The sequence below is a fragment of the Gracilinanus agilis genome, chromosome 1 (genome assembly GCF_016433145.1).
Source record: "Gracilinanus agilis isolate LMUSP501 chromosome 1, AgileGrace, whole genome shotgun sequence".
In the NCBI taxonomy this organism is placed as follows: domain Eukaryota; kingdom Metazoa; phylum Chordata; class Mammalia; order Didelphimorphia; family Didelphidae; genus Gracilinanus; species Gracilinanus agilis.
This window is the reverse complement of record NC_058130.1, coordinates 476,598,183-476,615,659: the sequence shown is the minus strand read 5'-3', so window position 1 is coordinate 476,615,659 and position 17,477 is coordinate 476,598,183. Positions and strand designations below refer to the sequence as shown.

General features: G+C 36.2%; 1 protein-coding gene across 2 annotated transcripts; it reads right to left on the bottom strand.

Moving 5' to 3' along the window:
• Positions 1-2,592: 2,592 nt before the first annotated feature.
• On the bottom strand, positions 2,593-17,033 carry LOC123231637 (serpin B6-like). Of its 2 annotated transcripts, none has more exons than XM_044657917.1 (6): positions 16,851-17,018; positions 11,364-11,501; positions 10,872-10,989; positions 9,358-9,500; positions 6,715-6,874; positions 2,593-2,615 (listed from the first exon to the last, which is right to left on the bottom strand). In XM_044657917.1, the coding sequence occupies exons 1-6, from the start codon at positions 17,016-17,018 to the stop codon at positions 2,593-2,595; spliced, it is 750 nt and encodes a 249-aa protein (XP_044513852.1). The 2 variants fall into 2 exon arrangements, with proteins under 2 accessions (XP_044513852.1, XP_044513853.1); XM_044657918.1 differs by lacking the exon at positions 2,593-2,615 and adding an exon at positions 3,694-4,267 and having other exon boundaries at positions 6,719-6,874; positions 16,851-17,033.
• Between the last annotated feature and the right edge of the window lie 444 nt (positions 17,034-17,477).

Here is a 17,477-nt window from a genome sequence, read left to right as displayed (position 1 = left end):
TTTGTATAGTAATATCAATTAAAATATTAAAATTTTAATATATAATTATTATATGGTTATATATAATTATTATATGGTTATTAAATATTAAATTTAATATTTATATTAAATATAATTATTATATGGTTATTAAATATTAAAATTTTAATATATAATTATTATATGGTTATATAATAATTATATATTAGTGCTTAAAATTATATAAATATATAAAATACATAATATTTTAAAATTAATTTAATTTAACTAATTACATAAAATTAATTTGATCAATAAAATTTTAAATTTAATTTTAATTAATTTTATATATACATATATATATATGAATTAAATTTTTTATAGGTCAATATTATGCCTAGATAAATTTGGGCAAAATATGGCCTGTGATAATGATCCCATTACAGTATAGTACATTAGTTAAATTCTACAGGTCTAGATTTATAATAGAGGGATCTATTGTTTGTTAATCTACAAAGTTACCAAACTTCTAATTTCCATTCTTAAATCTTTTCATGTGCTCCATCTAGAGGGAAGTCATTTTGTTTTTCTGTGTCTTTTCTCTAGTGCTAATTAAAAGGATGGTTTTTAAATCTCTAAGAACAGAAGCAGTGCTCTGTAAGCAACAGTACAGTTTCATCAAGAACATAGTCATGATCCGCGCCAATCCTCAAAGATATATGACAGGGAATGGTATTCACCTACAGAGAAAGAACTGTTGGAGTTACCTTTCACATCAGTGTATTTTTGGTCTTATTTTGGGGTTTGGGTTATGTATGACTTTGCTCTTACAACAATGACCAATATGGAAAGGTGTTTTGCATGACAATAAAAATGAAATTTTAAAAAAGATAGTCATGGTAAGCTATGACAAACAATGGTAGACTAACCTCATTTCATTTTTTGATGACATAAATCAAGGAAATCCTATAGAGTTTACTTTGAATCCAATAAAACATTTGACAAAGCCATCCATGCTACCTTTGAGGACAAGATGTCAACACATGTATTAGATAGTAATGATTAATTGCTTTCAAAACTATTTGTATGCACTTCCTAGCTGTATGACCCTGGACATGTCCTTAATCCCAATTGTTCAGCCCTTGCCTTTCTTCTGTCTTGGAATAGATATTAAGTCAGAAGATAAGGGTTTAAAAAAAACCTATTTGGATGACCAAATTTAAAAAATATTCATTTATAGGTCATCATCAATGTGGAAGATCCCTAATGGAGAATCTCTGAGGTGTGTCCTTGCCTATGTGTTTTCTAATATTTTAATCAATGACATTAGGACAATTGTTAAAATTTTAGAAGACATAAAGCTGATGAAAAGACCTATGTGAACTGATGCAGAATGAAATGAACAGAACCAAGAGAACATTGAACACAGTAACAGCAATATTGAAGGATGATCAATTGTGAAAGACTTAGCTACTCTCAGCATTACAATGATCCAGGACAATTCTGAAGGACTTATGACAAAAATGTGAGAAAGAATTGTTGGAGTTGGAATGAAGATCAAAGCATGCGATTTTCCACTTTAGTTTATTTGAATTTTTATTTGGGGGTTTTGGTTTTATGTGAGTATTCTCTTACAAAAATGAACAATATGGAAACATTTTGCATGATAATACATACATATCCCAGATCAAGTTGCTTACCAGCTCTGGGAAGTGGATGGGAAGGGAGGAAAGGAGACAATTTTGATCATATAACTTCAGAAAACTTATGTGGAAAATGATTACATGTAATTGGTAAAATAAAATAAAATATCCTTACCAAAAAAAAAAAAAAGATAAAGCTGAGAGATATAACTCACACCTTCATTGAAAAATCAGAATAATGTGTTAAATTTAACAAGATGGAATTTAATAGAGATACCTGAAATTTATATGACAACTGGCATGCCAAATCTCATTTGATCCTCACAACTCTGTGAGATAGGTATTCTACAAGTATTAACTTTATTTGCAGATGAATAAACCAAGGTAATGAGAAATTAAGTTTCTCACTCAAGTTGTTATTTCTCTGACTTCCTCTTAAGTTGAAGCTAAAACCTCATTTTCTATAATCCTTTGCCATCCTTTCTTAATTCTAGAAAATTTCCTCTCTTATTTCCTATTTATCCTATATATAACTTTTTGTACTTATGTGTTTGCTTTTTGTCTTCTCCTTTAGAATGTAAGGTCTTTGAGGCAGGGCCTACTGTTTTTCTCTTTTGTATCCCCAGTGCTTAGCATAGTGCCTGACACATTGTAGGTGCATAATAATTGGCTGCTTACCCATGATCATATAATTAGTAATTGTTCAAGTAAGTATTTGAACCCAGGTATGACTCCAGACCAGCAGCTGATCCATCATGCCTGATGATATTGACAAATATAAAGATACAATTTGGTCCCCCAAAATCACCTTCAGTAGTATTTGAAAAAGGACATCTGAAAATGATCGGGGGTTTTTATGGATTATGAACTCAATTTGAGTCAACACTGTGAAATGCCAACCATTTGGCACTCAGATTGCTTTGAGAGTGGCACAGTGTCCAGAGTGAGAGAGATGCCACTTCCTATTCCCCTACACCAGACTGCTCTGAAATTAGGCTGTATTTCGGATACTGTCTTCAGAATCTTGGGGCCACATTTTAGAAAGCACATTGTCAAGCTGGGGAGCACCAAGGCAAGAGTGACTTTTCTTGAAGTGTATTTTGAGGAGGGTATTTAGCCTAGAGAAAACAGAAAGGCTGGGCTTAAGTGTTTATCTAACATTTAAAGAGCTATTTTGAGGGGCAGCTGGGTAGCTCAGTGGATTGAGAGTCAGGCCTAGAGACAGGAGGTCCTAGGTTCAAAGCAGGCCTCAGATACTTCCCAGCTGTGTGACCCTGGGCAAGTCACTTGACCCCCATTGCCTACCCTTACCACTCTTCCACCAATAAACAGAAGTTAAGGATTCAAAAAATAAATAAATACTTAAAAAAAAAAATCTATTATGAGGAAGATGGACTAAACTGTTTCACCCTAACCTCATAGAACAGTTTTAGAGAGGCAGATTTCAACTTAATGTACATACAATGTACATAACAATTAGAGCTCTTTAGTGAGGAATAGGCTACCTGGATGGAAACAGCAGATTTTTTTTTTCACTTCATGCCTTCCAGAAAAGATTTGCTGAATATTCATTGAGAATGTTATAGAAGAAATTATTGGTCAGGTACAGGTTAGACTCTGAGGTCCCTTCTAATACTGAGATTTTGTCATGATTTATTTGAATGGCATCATCACCCACGTCCTAAATGCTCTTCTATGTGTGCTAGATTTTTGCCAAAATAGAGAAATACCCATTTGTAAATGAGAAAAAAAAGTTCTATTATGGAGCATATAATTAGCCAGTGGAGAGATAAAATAGAGGCCATGGTCCTTGAAGGCCATCTAGTTCAACTCTCACATTTAAAAATAAGGAAACCATTGAGTGGTCAAGTTATTTGCCCCAGGTCAAAAAAAAAGGAATGGGTAGCAGACCTAAAATTCAAAGCCACATCTTCTAACATCAAATCCAACTTTCTTCCCCTTATACTATACTATTCAAGAACATAGTATTGAGTGAAAAAAGAGACACAATCACTAAAATTCTGTTCCACTAATTGAATTTTATTACCAATCAAACAAAAAACATTGCTGCATGCATATTATATGCCCAAATCTGTGCTAGGTAATGGAGGAAATATGAAAAAAAAAAAAGTATAATTGCTGTTCCTGCCCTGCTTGCTGCATTAAGGATGTTACTTTGGATGAGAGACTACTATTCTACCTTTGGGGAAAATATAGAGAAGCAGCAAAAGCAAATGGACTATAAGCAAAATAATTGCATATCTTCATGGAGAAGAAAATTTGCCACAGAAGAGGATGCTGTTGGTTTTGTTGTGCCGGATAAAGAAGAGGAAAGGATGATCAGGAATGAAGGTTGGCAGAATTTTTCCACAGAGGGGCACTCGGAAAATTGCAGCAGCATCTTCCTCAGCACCTTCTTCATCAACCTCCACATAGGACTTGTGTAGAACCTTGGACAAAAACAGGCCTTCCTGAGCTGACATTCCAGAAAAGTCAGCTTTGCCTCCCTCAAAAGCATCCAGTATTCCCAAACTGCGAAGAAGAGATTCCATGTCATAATGTTCCTCTAGTTTAAATTTGGGGAGAAACACACCGACTTCTGTTATCTTCATCTTGTCTGGTCTTGTCCAAGCTATGAATTTCTCATAGGTCAGTTCTGCTTCTACCTGAAAGACAATGGTTGAAAGTCATAAAGTCTTGTTAAAACAACCAGTTGGTTGGTCCTCCCAAAGACTCAGCCATCCTAGGCTTGTGAAGTAGATCACTTAGGGGAGAGGAAAGTCATGAATCACATATATCTAAAATCTAAGAGCTGGAAAGAACTTTGGAGGTCCATTGTTCATCCCCTTCTCAATTCCCTTAGTTCCAGATGAAGAAACTGGAACTAGAAAGATTAAGTTTGCTTCAGGTCACACAGGTAGTAAGAGGAGAACTGCCATTTAAATGCAAAGTTTAGCTCCCTTTATGTTGATTGCACTTGTCTCCAAAATGATGGGAAGAAGACCTTTCGCAATTTTGATTTACAAAAATACTAAATCTGTACTGTAAGAAATGAAAGACAGTTTCAGAAAATCTTGGAAGACTCATATGAACTGATGGAGAGGGAAGTGAAAAGAACTGGGAGGACAAGTAATATGATAACATTTAAAATAAAATAATTTTGAAAAAATGGAGGCACTGATCATTACAATGACCAAAGGAACTATTATGAAGTATGCTACCCACTTTCTCGAAGAGAGAAGATAGTCTCTGGGCGCATAATTATATAAAGACATAGATACAGACATTTGGACCTGGCCAATGCAATAATTTGTTTTGTTTAGTTATATATTTCTTACAAGACCTGTGTTTTTCTTCTTTTTCAGTGCAAGGAAAAGAAAGAAGAGAAAAAACAAATTTTGTTAACTATATAAAAAAAATTTTAAGCGCCAAAGTCAAAATATTGTCATAAATTAGCTGTTCATACTGACATTGGTAGATTACTATACCATGATTATTTAAGAAGGTAGATCAAAGGATCACTAAAAACAGGGAACATGGCTGGAATGAGGTTATGGTATAATGTGTTCTTACTCTTGTTTGTATAATGGTCCCCCTTTGGTAATTTAGCAAAGTTCATGATCCCTTCTCAGAAATGTCTCCTTAAATGCATAAAATAAAATACAGAGAATTAAGATTCAATTTGAATTGAATTGAATTAGCCTAAATTCTAAAATGTTAGAAATGAATTTGAATTAAAATTGAATTAAGAATTTATTGAAATTTTTATCTATCTCACTATTATCTATCTATGGACAGCTAGGGGTAGAATATTGAATAGAACACTGGGGCTAGAAATCCAGCCTCAGGCATTTGCTAGCTCTGTGACTTTGGGCAAGTCTCTTTACCTCTTTTTGCCTCTGTTTTCTCAATTATAAAATAGGGATAATAATAGTATAAACCTCTCAGAATTGTTGTATACATCTAATGAGATAATACTTGTAAAGTGCTTAGCACAATGCTAGGCCCATAAAGGCACTTAATGTTTAAAAAAATGTATGTATCTATCTAAAAATAAAGTTCATATCTCTCTAGTAAAGAAAGTCTATTACTGTGTTTTGCTTGCTATTTGCAAGGAGGCAGCAAAATGGATAGAATGCTAGTCTCAGAAGAAGGAAGACTAAAATCTAAATTCTGCCTCAAACACTAATTATATGATCCTAAACAAGTCATTTCTTTTCTCTCAGCCTCAGTTTCCTCATCTGTAAAATTGGGAAAACATCAGCACTTAATCTCAAAGGGTTGTTTGAAGGATCAAATGAGATGACATACGTAAAGTGTTTTCTGAACCTTAAAGTACTGTAGAAATGTCATCTAATAAGCATTCTTTTTTTGTTTTGTTTTGTTCTTTTTATCTTGTGTCAAGCATAGCACCTGGCATGAAGTAGACCCTTAATAATTTCTTTTAAACTGATTTATTTGTCATTATATACAGAAAAAAATCATAGTTGAATTTTCCAAGAGGAATTAAGACACAGAGTGGTTGATCCCAGGATCCGTATTTTGATTATGCATTTTTTTTCAAAGAACCTCTATCAATTCCAGTAAATTTTCTGTTGGCTTTCAAACCCAACTTTTGGAATATCTAAGGTCTTTTCCTCAAACCTAATAGGCCAGTGAGATTATGCATTCTCATCTTTAGGGAAAATACTATTTCTCAACTGCTTGCTTTGTTTACTTGGTTGATTCTGACAACCAAAGAACCACATATTTAGTGCTAGGAGAGTATTTGTGTAATATCTAGTTCATATTCCTTCATTTTATAAATGAGGAAACCAAAGCTAAAGAAGTCACATAACCATGGTGACAGTTGTAAGAGGCAGAGGCAGAATTTAAACCCAGAACCTCTGAATTGTAGTGAGGAAACCAAGGTGTAGAGACCTTAAAATGTCTTAATTTAGAAAAGGAGTACAATGATTAGAATTCAGGTTTTCTGATTCAGCCAAACAGTATTTGATTAGTTATACTAGGCTACATCTCTAAAATAAATTCTTAAATGGACTAGCTGAGGCTCAAGGAACATTATAACATAACAATGTAAAGAATTACGTCATTTGATCTTGGGATCATTAACTTACCCTATTGAGATCAATGTTCTCATCAGGAAGTATAATGACCATGCTCAGCTCCTCACCCACATAGGGCAGCTCCAGGATCTTGGTGGACATTTCCTTTATGTAGGTCATCTTGAATGTCGCTTCTTTAAACATCATCTGTACCGGTTTTTTCTCATTCTGGGGGGAAAAGGTAAATATTACGTTAACACCAGATTATTGAAGGTGCTAATAATATTTGTTTAAAAGATGCACTCAACCAAAAGAAATCTGTAGGATGAATAGAAAACAAAAGTCATTTCTATACTTTGACAGTGAATGCAAAAATATTATCAACTAATACCTGCTTAAAGGTATCTTCAGTTAAAAGGGAAAAAAAAGACAGCTACTTTCTCAACTTCCAGCAAAGTAGGCTAGTGCTACATGGTAGATATTTCTTTATTCAGTAAAATTATATGAAATTCTCTTTACTTTCCATAACAGGATTTTTCTCCTTTGAAAAAATAAAAGAGAGACAATGTTATCCCTCACTTGCCATAACACCTATTTTGGTAAAAAGTAAACATTTAGGAAAATAAAAAGAAATCCTTGCATTCTCTCTTCATTGCCTTTGTCATGTCATAAAGCTCTACTTGCTGCAAGGTGGAACTGTATAAGGCATTTAAAAAATACCCATTCCTTAATCCCTCATGGAACACTATAGTTAAGTAGGTACAGGTAGAGTGAGCAGGTTTTCTGGAAGGGAGAAGAACAGAACCAGTGAGAAGGTGAGGGATTTCTGAATCTCTACAAGTGGGGTTCAGCAGGCTTCTCAGGGTTGGCAGTATCTGGCTCCTCACAGCCTTTCTTTCTTCCATGGTACTTTTGCCACATGGTTCAATGGTTAGAGCACTGGACCTAGAGTCAGGAAAACCTGAGTTTGAATTTGGTCTCGGATACTTTCTAGATGCATGATTCTGGGAAAGTCATTTAACTTCTACTTGCCTTAATCCACTGGAAATGGAAATAGCAGACTCTGCTGGTATCTTTGCCAAGAAAACTTCATGGATATCATTAGCACAAAGAAGCAGACACAACTGAACAACAACCTCTGCTCCAGTGGCCTGGCAGGGTTAGTTGAATGCCCTGCATACAGCAGGAAAGCATTGGGAATAGACCAGTATTGGCAAGTGGAGACCTCAGACTCTTAGGATATGGCCATGTTTAACCTACCAGGGTCATTATTCTCAGTCCTTGACCTGGGATTCCTAAACCCAGTGCAGTTAGCCACATTATAAACATTTTGATTTGAGATCAGGGAAATATGCCAGCAGGCTCAGAGAATGAGTGTGCAACACACCCCACTTTATTTAGAGCCCTTCTTCTGCAAAATGATATCTGGAAATATGTTAGAATCCAATTTGTTTCACCTTCCCTTTAATGAGATATTCAGTAGATAAGGAGAATCTCCTAGTCTAAAAATTGTTAAATATAGAGTTCTGGTGGCAGAGGACCCAGGACATGGAATCTGAAGGTCCAAAAGAAGTATAGAAAATTATGGAAATAAACCCTAGAGAAGGATGCATCTTGTCAGAAGAAATGCAGGAAGCAAAATCTGCAAGGAAGAAAGGAGACAGTCAGAAAAGACAGCCATGAGATGAGACCTTCTACCCCATCTTATCCAGATTAACTGGCCAAAAAGAAGGCAGTAGAGCAGGGGTCGGTAACCTTTTTGGCCATGGGAGTCATAAATGCCACATTTTTAAAATGTAATTTCATGAGAGCCGTACAGTGCTCACAATACGTGCTCCTGTAACAGTGCCTGAAAAAAAAATTGACTTTATGGCTCCTGCAGAAAGAACCATATCTGGCCCTCAAAAGAGCCAGATATGGCTCGAGAGCCATACGTTGCCGACCCCTGCAGTAGAGCATCCCCAGCCCAGCTTAACAAACAGGGATAATTTTTTTTTTGGTAAGAAATTGTTTAAGCAATAACTCTGAAGGACAGAGATATAAACTTTCTTAAAGAGGTGAATCAGCTCTTACTCAGTACAAGTAGAGACAGGAACATAATCTCCTTCCACAAAGCAAAGGAAGAAAGAAAGAATGACAGGGGCTAGGAGGAAGGGTATTATAATTGCAGTAAAAGAGACAGGGAAGTTGAAACATGGAGCTGCCAAAGGGCCACCTGTGGGCAATACTCCTGAGAGCCATTACCAATCTTTACCTAAGCTCAGAATTCTTTCAGATAGCAGACACAGCAGAGAAGTGAAACTGTTCATCTGGTGTACGTAAGTCCATGCCACTGAAAAACTGACTCTTTGAAGGAGGTCAAGATAATAAAGATAGAGGACACCTTGTGGTGTCCATTGTTCTGTTCCTGGATGGTTTTCCAGTGTTTCTCTGTGCCCTTGGGGAAACTGCATGGCCTAGGCTGTACTGCAAGCTGCTCGAGATCTTGGACACAGAAGTTAGGGAAGGTCATGGTGAGTTCATGTTGCTGATCCATTGAAACCACAACTAAACACCTTATGGACTATTCCCTATTCTTTCAGGCTTTTTAGATCTGAGGTGGAAGAAGTTGGAAGACAAAAGACAAAAAACCCTAAGAAGATCTACACTGTATTTTTTTCTGTGTTATTCATTTATACCAGAAGTCAGGTTGTGTGAAAAATATTCCCTACCTTTCTGGTTTTAAAAAATATCTCCCTTGTATAGTTTTCCTCAAACTGTTCATTCCACTTCCCTTTGAAATAGATGCCATCCACGAGGACCAGTCTTGTCAATGGACCAACTGAACAGGTAGGCAACATTTCTGGAATTTTACCTTTAAGGAAAATAGAGAAATAATTGGATCAATGTTTGGGGGAAAAATCATATTTTTCCAAAAAGTAACATGATTTTCAATTCAGGGTCCATAACCTAAATCCAACAATGTCAGCATCAAAGACTAATTAAAAAGTCTTCATTTATCAAATCTCCCTTGAAGGCAAAGATTATCTCCCTTTTGCTATTTTATCCCTAATGTATCTCTGTAGGAAGGTGACAAAATGAATAGTGTTGAGCCTAAAATCACGAAGGCTCATCATCTTGAGTTCAAATCTGGTCTCAGATCTTAGGAAAGTCATTTAACTCTGTTTGCCTCAGTTTCCTCATCTATAGAATGAGCTGGAGAAGAAAATGGCAAACCTTTTTAGTATCTGCCTAGAAAAATAAAAATTGGGTCACAAAGAATCACACATGTCTGAATGACAATAATTTCTCCTTCACATTACAAATTTCCAAATATTTGAAGACAGCTATCATACCTTCCCTCTCCAGTAGTGGGAGGTTTGCTCTGTTTCTTAAAAGTTAATTTATCTTTTTGTATTTAAAATTTTGCTTTGTCTCCTAAAACAGAAATTGTGATTATAGTTGTTAGCCATACACAATGCTAATCTGTATGCCACTGTTCAAATGAATCCAAGGAGCCATTGGAAAGTAACCATTGGGAAGGCTTTCAAAAACGGAAACATAAAAAAGAATTTAAAAAGAAACATTTAAAATTGCAGTATTTTGTGAGAAGGAACTCTTTGGTTGAGGGCTCAGAGTTATAAAAGAGTTGTTACTTTTCCTTCTTTCCTTCCTTCCTTTCTTCCTTCCTCCCTTCCAACACTCTCTGTCTCTCTGTGTCTCTGTGTCTCTGTGTCTCTGTGTCTCTGTCTCTCTGTCTCTCTCTCTCTCTTCTTTTGTGTGTGTGTGTGTGTGTGTGTGTGTGTGTGTGTGTGTGTGTGTGTGTGTTTGTTGTTTTATACTGTGCTTCGTTTCCTGGAGGGTACTAGGAAGCACAAGCGATTGAGTGCCAGGCCTAAAGACAGGAATACTCATCTTCCTGAATTCAAATATACCATCCAATACTTACTAGTGACCCTGGCTAAGTCTCTTAAACCCTGTTTGCCTCAGTTTGCTCATCTATATAATGAGCTAGAGGAAATGGCAAACCACACCAGTATCTCTGCCTAGAAAATCCCAAATGGGGTCATGAGGAGTTGGACACAACTGAAACAATTGAACAACAGGAAATATTTCCTGGATTCCTAAGGATGTCATTGGTTGCATCTTGAAGTTCCATTTGGAAATGGCAACCAGTCTCTCTAACCACTTTCACAGCACTATTACTGAAATAGTTAACATTTTAAAAATAAATGCAATTTGTTACCATCAGTCTTCTTTGCTATCCAGGCATTTATATGTTTCCTGGACTCCTCTGAGGCATTAGCAAAGGAAAGTTCTTCCAGCTCCGTACCACAGAAGTTTTGGCAAGCTTCTTTATATGTCTATGAAGAGAAAAAATATAAAATAACATCTCCAGTTACTAAATAGCGCCTGTCACATAGATTGAGACTCTGAAAATGACTGTGTATTTTTTGAAAAGCAAGTTAGTTCAAGTCCTAAGCCCCCATTGAACATAATTTACAGATATTCCTTCCCTTTTTAAGATAACAGTAGAGGCAGGGGTAGATATGGCACATATAGTCAAGAATAGATACAAGGTACCTTAGAAATTATTTTTTAAGTCCAATTTTTATTGCAGCACGTTAAGTTGAAGTAAAAATTTGACAGGAAGCTTGTATTATTGAGGGCCTTTATCCCTTCCTCCCCACAACCTATTTTCATTTCCCTTCTTTATCACTTTATCAATTCAACTTACTGGGAGGAAATTGTAAGCCTTTTCTCCGAAGAGCTTATTGGCCATTCTCAGTGAGTGCTGAGTACCAGATTTGTTCACTTCAGTGAAAAGTGCCTGAAGATCCCTGTGGATGTCCCCACCTCTGTTTAAAGAAAGTACCTATTAAGAAAAGGGAAACAAATTAAAAATCCTCATTAGCATTGATCTTTGGCTTCCAAAGAATTACCTGCCACCAACAAACCTTGTGAGCCTCTTCCCTCAAACGAAAAGGAGTGGATTGATTTACTTTATATGGGAGAGACTTAATTCATGCTAGGTGTAGGACATCACTTAACAAACCTTTATTCCAAGAAAAAAGAAAATAGGAGATAAACATGAGCTAGAAGAAGTAGTTCTGGGGAAGATGATACCAGAATTACAAAGAAAGAGGTTTCCTTTGCAAAACTTCTCAAACTCATATTGCCATTAAAGTCATTATGTCAGAATGAGGAATGAGATGGCTGTTGTTATTGTTTTTATTCCCATTACAGGAAAACTTGTGGATCCATTAATTTGTAGAAGAGACTTGATACTCTCAGGATTCCTCCTCAGCCTAGCCTCACTAGTCAGAGGGTATGTAATGAGATAAACTACATGTGTGCCTTGTGGGATGATTACTAGGTACACTCTAGGCTATTTGGTCTCTATTCCAGCACTAGCCTAAAGTAAAATTGTCTTGATTATTTTTTCCAATTAGAATCCTAATTAGAATTGTTCTGATTGGAACAATTCCATCCTCTGTCATGTAATAGTGTCCACATCATTTTAGAAGTTTGATTTTCTCTTTGTAGTTGGTCTTTCACTCCTACCTGGTTGTGTTTTGCGTGTGTTTGCATATAAGGAAGGAGATGAAATTCCAGATTTGTGGAGAGAATACTGAGCACAATATTATGCTTTCTGTCTGTGCTTCATATCAGGGATGGAGCTGGTGCCAGAGATTTTTCTAGGAAAGAGAAGCTTGTATGAGAAGCTGGTTTCTCAAGAGGTCCCTGATTTACAGCTAGCTTACCTAGAGACTTCTTTTTTTTTTTTTAACCCTTAACTTCTGTGTATTGACTTATAGGTGGAAGAGTGGTAAGGGTAGGCAATGGGGGTCAAGTGACTTGCCCAGGGTCACACAGCTGGGAAGTGTCTGAGGCCTACTTTGAACCTAGGACCTCCTGTCTCTAGGCCTGACTCTCAATCCACTGAGCTACCCAGCTGCCCCATTACCTAGAGACTTCTAGGAGGAACTTCCTTTGATAAAGATCAGCCCTTCTCTCTTGCTTTGAGCTGCATTCTTATAATGTTCCCATCTAGAGACTTCATTTATTCTTTTTTTTTTTTTTTTTTTTTTTAACCCTTGTACTTCGGTGTATTGTCTCATAGGTGGAAGAGTGGTAAGGGTGGGCAATGGGGGTCAAGTGACTTGCCCAGGGTCACACAGCTGGGAAGTGGCTGAGGCCGGGTTTGAACCTAGGACCTCCTGTCTCTAGGCCTGACTCTCACTCCACTGAGCTACCCAGCTGCCCCGACTCCATTTATTCTTGTTATTTTCTGGTATATTATAATCTGTAGAACTTGTATAATTTCTTTTTGTTTAGATAAGTGAAGTATTGCTTTTTACTCTTTGTGACAGACTCTTGTGTAACCAATATTTGATGGGGAGAAGCTAAGTTGGTAAGAGTGAACTTCCTCTTCATGAGCAACCAAGGAAGGATCTTTTCTTCTGAATGAATATTTCTACTCCTAGACTAGACCACCATAGATATTTGAGAGGGCAGAGAGATGTATTTCTAGACTGACACCCCTCCTCGAGATAGACTAAAGAAGGTATAAGTACCCAGCTATGGCCCTTCTCCTAGTTTCCTCAAGGTAGAAACTATAGCCTTTTTTGGAAGGGGTTAGGCAAGATTACAGTGATGTCAAGCCATGCAACTTGTCTTTTTTCCTACCTCTCTATCAGCCTCTAGTTTAAAGAAGGAATAGTTGAGAGTTTAATATAAGAAATGGAGTCAAGTACAGATAGATTACTGTATATTACATTAAACAATAATACATATATATGTAGACATGTATATGTGTACATCTATATATGTGTGAATATATATGCATATATATATTTTTTTAAGATTGTGAACTATAGGTTAATTATGGAATGGCTATGGGAGGAAAATCAGATGGAGAGCTCTCCACCTGATTAATATATACATATATAGACGGATAGATAGAAAGATATAGATAGATAGATATATAGTAGTATACTAGAGCCACCTTGTGAGAGCTTGAAAGTCAATTATTAAAGTTTTAGTATGAGCATTTATACCTCAGAAATTGGCAAATGCTGTAAATTAGGACTTACTGCTTTGTTGATTGCTTGGATTAATAAAGTGATACAGAAAATGTTTATAGTGCAGATTAAAATTAAAAACATGTCATGCTGGGAGAGCTGGTTGTTAAACATTAACCAGCAGACTCCTGGTCCTATGGGATAGAAAGTGTTTCCAGCAATGACCAGGAGACTGAATATGTCCAGATTGCAAAGTTTTAAGTTTTCACAGAAGATAACAATGTTCTACATGACATACAATATAGGAAGAGGAAAAAACAATTCTTCAAAGTGGTAAGGCTCCCACAGGGCATAAGATAGTGAACAAGACAGTGGTCCTGGACTGTTCAAACAACTATCCTGATATTTGCACAGGAGGGAGGGAACTGGCTTTTAGGTAGTTAAATTGCATATAGCAATTTTTTAAAAAAATCTCATTTGTATCTCTTCTCTATTCCCATTACAATGGACCTGAACTATTGCAAGAGCTTACCTATAGGTCTTTACTCTTCTATTCTCTGTTGTTTCCAATCCATATTTTGTTTTTGCTATCTTTCTTTCTCTTAAGAGCTTACTAGAAACCTGAAATGTTTCTGAAATTCATGAAATGAAAGGGGGGAAAAAATGAAGCCTTGTTAACTTACAAATATACTTATCTCTTATAAATCTAGAAGAAGGCAGCCCCTAGTCATGCAATATTAACTTTTTTATGACCTTGTGTTTCTGATCTTATCTAAGCTTTCAAGGTCACTGGGTGGGAAAAGTAAATAACAGCTTTCTCTTTAAAACACAATCATCAGTCTTTAATTACATAATTTCAAAATGGTGGAAACCTACATTACTCTTCTGGAAGACTCCAGAGCAGGATTTTCAACACTGAATTTGGTTTAGTATTAAAAATGTCCATGTATATGCATTTATACCATTTACCAAAGAAAATCCTATATGTAATATCTCATATTCTAATAGATGCTTATTCTACAGAAAAATGAATTGACATAGATATATTTCAATTTCATGGATTAAATCCCTGTGGTGACCTTGTGAGGTCTGGAGAAAGTAAAAAAGGCATATAATATTTTGGGTGGACTTTGTGTGGCTAACTTCTGAGAGGATATGGACAGGAGTGGCATAGGATGGGCTGTGATAAACATAGTTAGAGGGAACATTCAAATTAATGTGATTACCAGTCCATTGGAATATTAAGTGTATTTCAAAGGTCCAAGTTTGAATGTGTGATAAAATATGCTGTTTTGCATATCTATGGAAAGTAACTTTACTATGAAATCGATTCTCCTCCAAAACCAGGACATATTAATAAACACTCAAGCTTTTTTCACGGAAATAAACTGCTTTGTTGTAATCCCATATTCTTGTCCCATAAGCCTGGGCTAATGAGGTTGAGGTAATAAGCTATAATATTACACAGCTAAGAGTTTTTCTTTGATGTAAGATTCTTTAGGGTAGAGAAATTCTGGCTCTGTAAAAATGAACAAAGAAAATATCAAGGGAAATAATGAAAAAAATGTGAAGGAAGGGGGCCTAGTAGTACCAGATACTAAACTATACTATAAAGCACCAGTCACCAAAACAATATGGTACTGGCTAAGAGACAGAAGGGAGGATCAGTGGAATAGACTTGGGGTAAATGACATCAGCAAGACAGTGTATGATAAACCCAAAGAGCCCAACTTTTGGGACATGAATCCACTATTTGACAAAGACTGCTGATGAAAATTTGATAAAAAACAATATAGGAGAAATTAGGTTTAGATCAACATCTCACACCCTACACCAAGATAAATTCAGAATGGGTGAACGACTTGAATATAAAGAGGGAAACTATAAACAAGCTAAGTGAACACAGAATAGTATACTTGTCAGATCTTTGGGAAAGGAAAAATTTTAAAACCAAGCAAGAGTTAGAGAAAATTACAAAATGTAAATTAAATGATTTTTATTATATTAAACCAAAAGGCTTTTCTACAAACAAAAACAATGCAGCCAAAATCAGAAGGGAAACAACAAATTGGGAAAAAAATCTTTATAACAAAAAACTCTGACAGGGCTCTAATTACTCAAATATACAAGGAGTTAAATCAAGTGAATAAAAAATGAAGCCATTCCCCAATTAATAAATGGGCAAGAGACATAAATAGGCAATTTTCAGGTAAAGAAATCAAAAGTATCAATAAGCACATGAAAAAGTGTTCTAAATCGCTAATAATCAGAGAAATGCAAATCAAAATAACTCTGAGGTATCACCTCACACCTAGCAGATTGGCTAAAATGAAAGAAGGGGAGAGTAATGAATGCTGGAGGGGATGTGGCAAAATTGGGACATTAATGCATTGTTGGTGGATCTGTGAACTGATCCAACCATTCTGGCTGGCAATTTGGAACTATGCTTAAAGGACTATAAAAGAATGCCTGCCCTTTGGTCCAAACATACCATTGTTGGGTTTGTACCCCAAAGAGATCATAGATAAACAGACTTGTACGAAAATATTTATAGCTGTGCTTTTTGTGGTGGCAAAAACCTGGAAAAGGAGGGTATGTCCTTCAATTGGGGAATGGCTGAACAAATTGTGGTATATGCTGGTGATGGAATACTATTGTGCTCAAAGGAATAATAAACTGGAGGAATTCCATGTGAACTGGAAAGACCTCCAGGAATTGATGCAGAGTGAAAGGAGCAGAGCCAGAAGAACATTGTACACAGAGACCAATAAATACACTGTGGTAAAATAGAATGTAATGGACTTCTGTACTTGCAGCAATTCAATGACACAGGACAGTTCTGAGAACGCTACCCACATTCAGAGGAAGGACTGCAGGAGAGGAAATATATAAGAAAAACAACTGTTTGAACGCATGGGTTGAGGTGGACATGATTAGGGATGTAGACTCGAAACTACCACACCAATGCAACTAACAACAATTTGGAAATAGGTCTTGATCAATGACACATGTTAAACCAGTGGAAATGTGCATCGGCCATGGATGGGGGTACTGCGGGGGGTGAAGGGGAAAGTAGGAGCATGAATCATGTAACCATGTTAAAAATGAAAATTAATAAATGGTTAATACAAAACAAAACGAAAAAAATGAACAAAGAAATCCAGCTTTCTTGAATCTTCTCTTGGGACCAATAAACATACCTTTGCAATCTGGGCTGCTGTGTTTCCTTTGGCCCCCAGTAAAAGCATGCCAAGGGCAGATGAAATGCTCAGGGGAGAAAAAACTACATTTTGTGAGTTGTCTTTTTCACTCAATTTTTTCAGAAGGTTAATGGCAAAGGGGCCATTTGCTTCAGAGAAAGAATCCATAATGGAACCTGTAAAAGATAAAAAAAATCAGACTACACAGACATACAACTTACTCTATCTTTATTCTAGGCAGTTAATACTGAGATTTAGTAAAAAAAAACATTCATTTTATGAGAAAGAAAAGAGATGCACTCAGCCTGTTAGCAATATATTCATATGAGCTCAAAGTGGATGTTCCTTAAAAATCATCTGGTCCTCCTACAGATTTGGGGTAACAAGGTGATGCAGTGGATAGAGTGAAAGGCCTAGAGTAAGGAAGACTCATCTTCTTGAGTTACAACTTGGCCTCAGACACTTATTAGCTGTGTGACCCTGGGCAACTCATTTATACTTGCTTGTCTCTGTTTTCTCATCTATAAAATGAGTTGGGAAAGGAAATGGCAAACCACTCTAAAATCTTTGCCAAGAAAACCTCAAATGGAGTCACAAAGAGTAGGACATGACTGAAAAATGACTGAA

What these genes read in the sequence shown, in the direction of transcription:
- LOC123231637 (XM_044657918.1), bottom strand. Translation starts at nt 17,018, where the DNA reads ATGGATTCTTTCTCTGAAGCAAATGGCCCCTTTGCCATTAACCTTCTG. An exon ending in AGGCTTACAATTTCCTCCCA is followed by an intron (nt 10,990 to 11,363) that starts GTAAGTTGAATT and finishes TTCTCTTCATAG; the next exon opens with ACATATAAAGAAGCTTGCCA. An exon ending in TATTTTTTAAAACCAGAAAG is followed by an intron (nt 6,875 to 9,357) that starts GTAGGGAATATT and finishes TTTTCCCCCCAG; the next exon opens with AATGAGAAAAAACCGGTACA.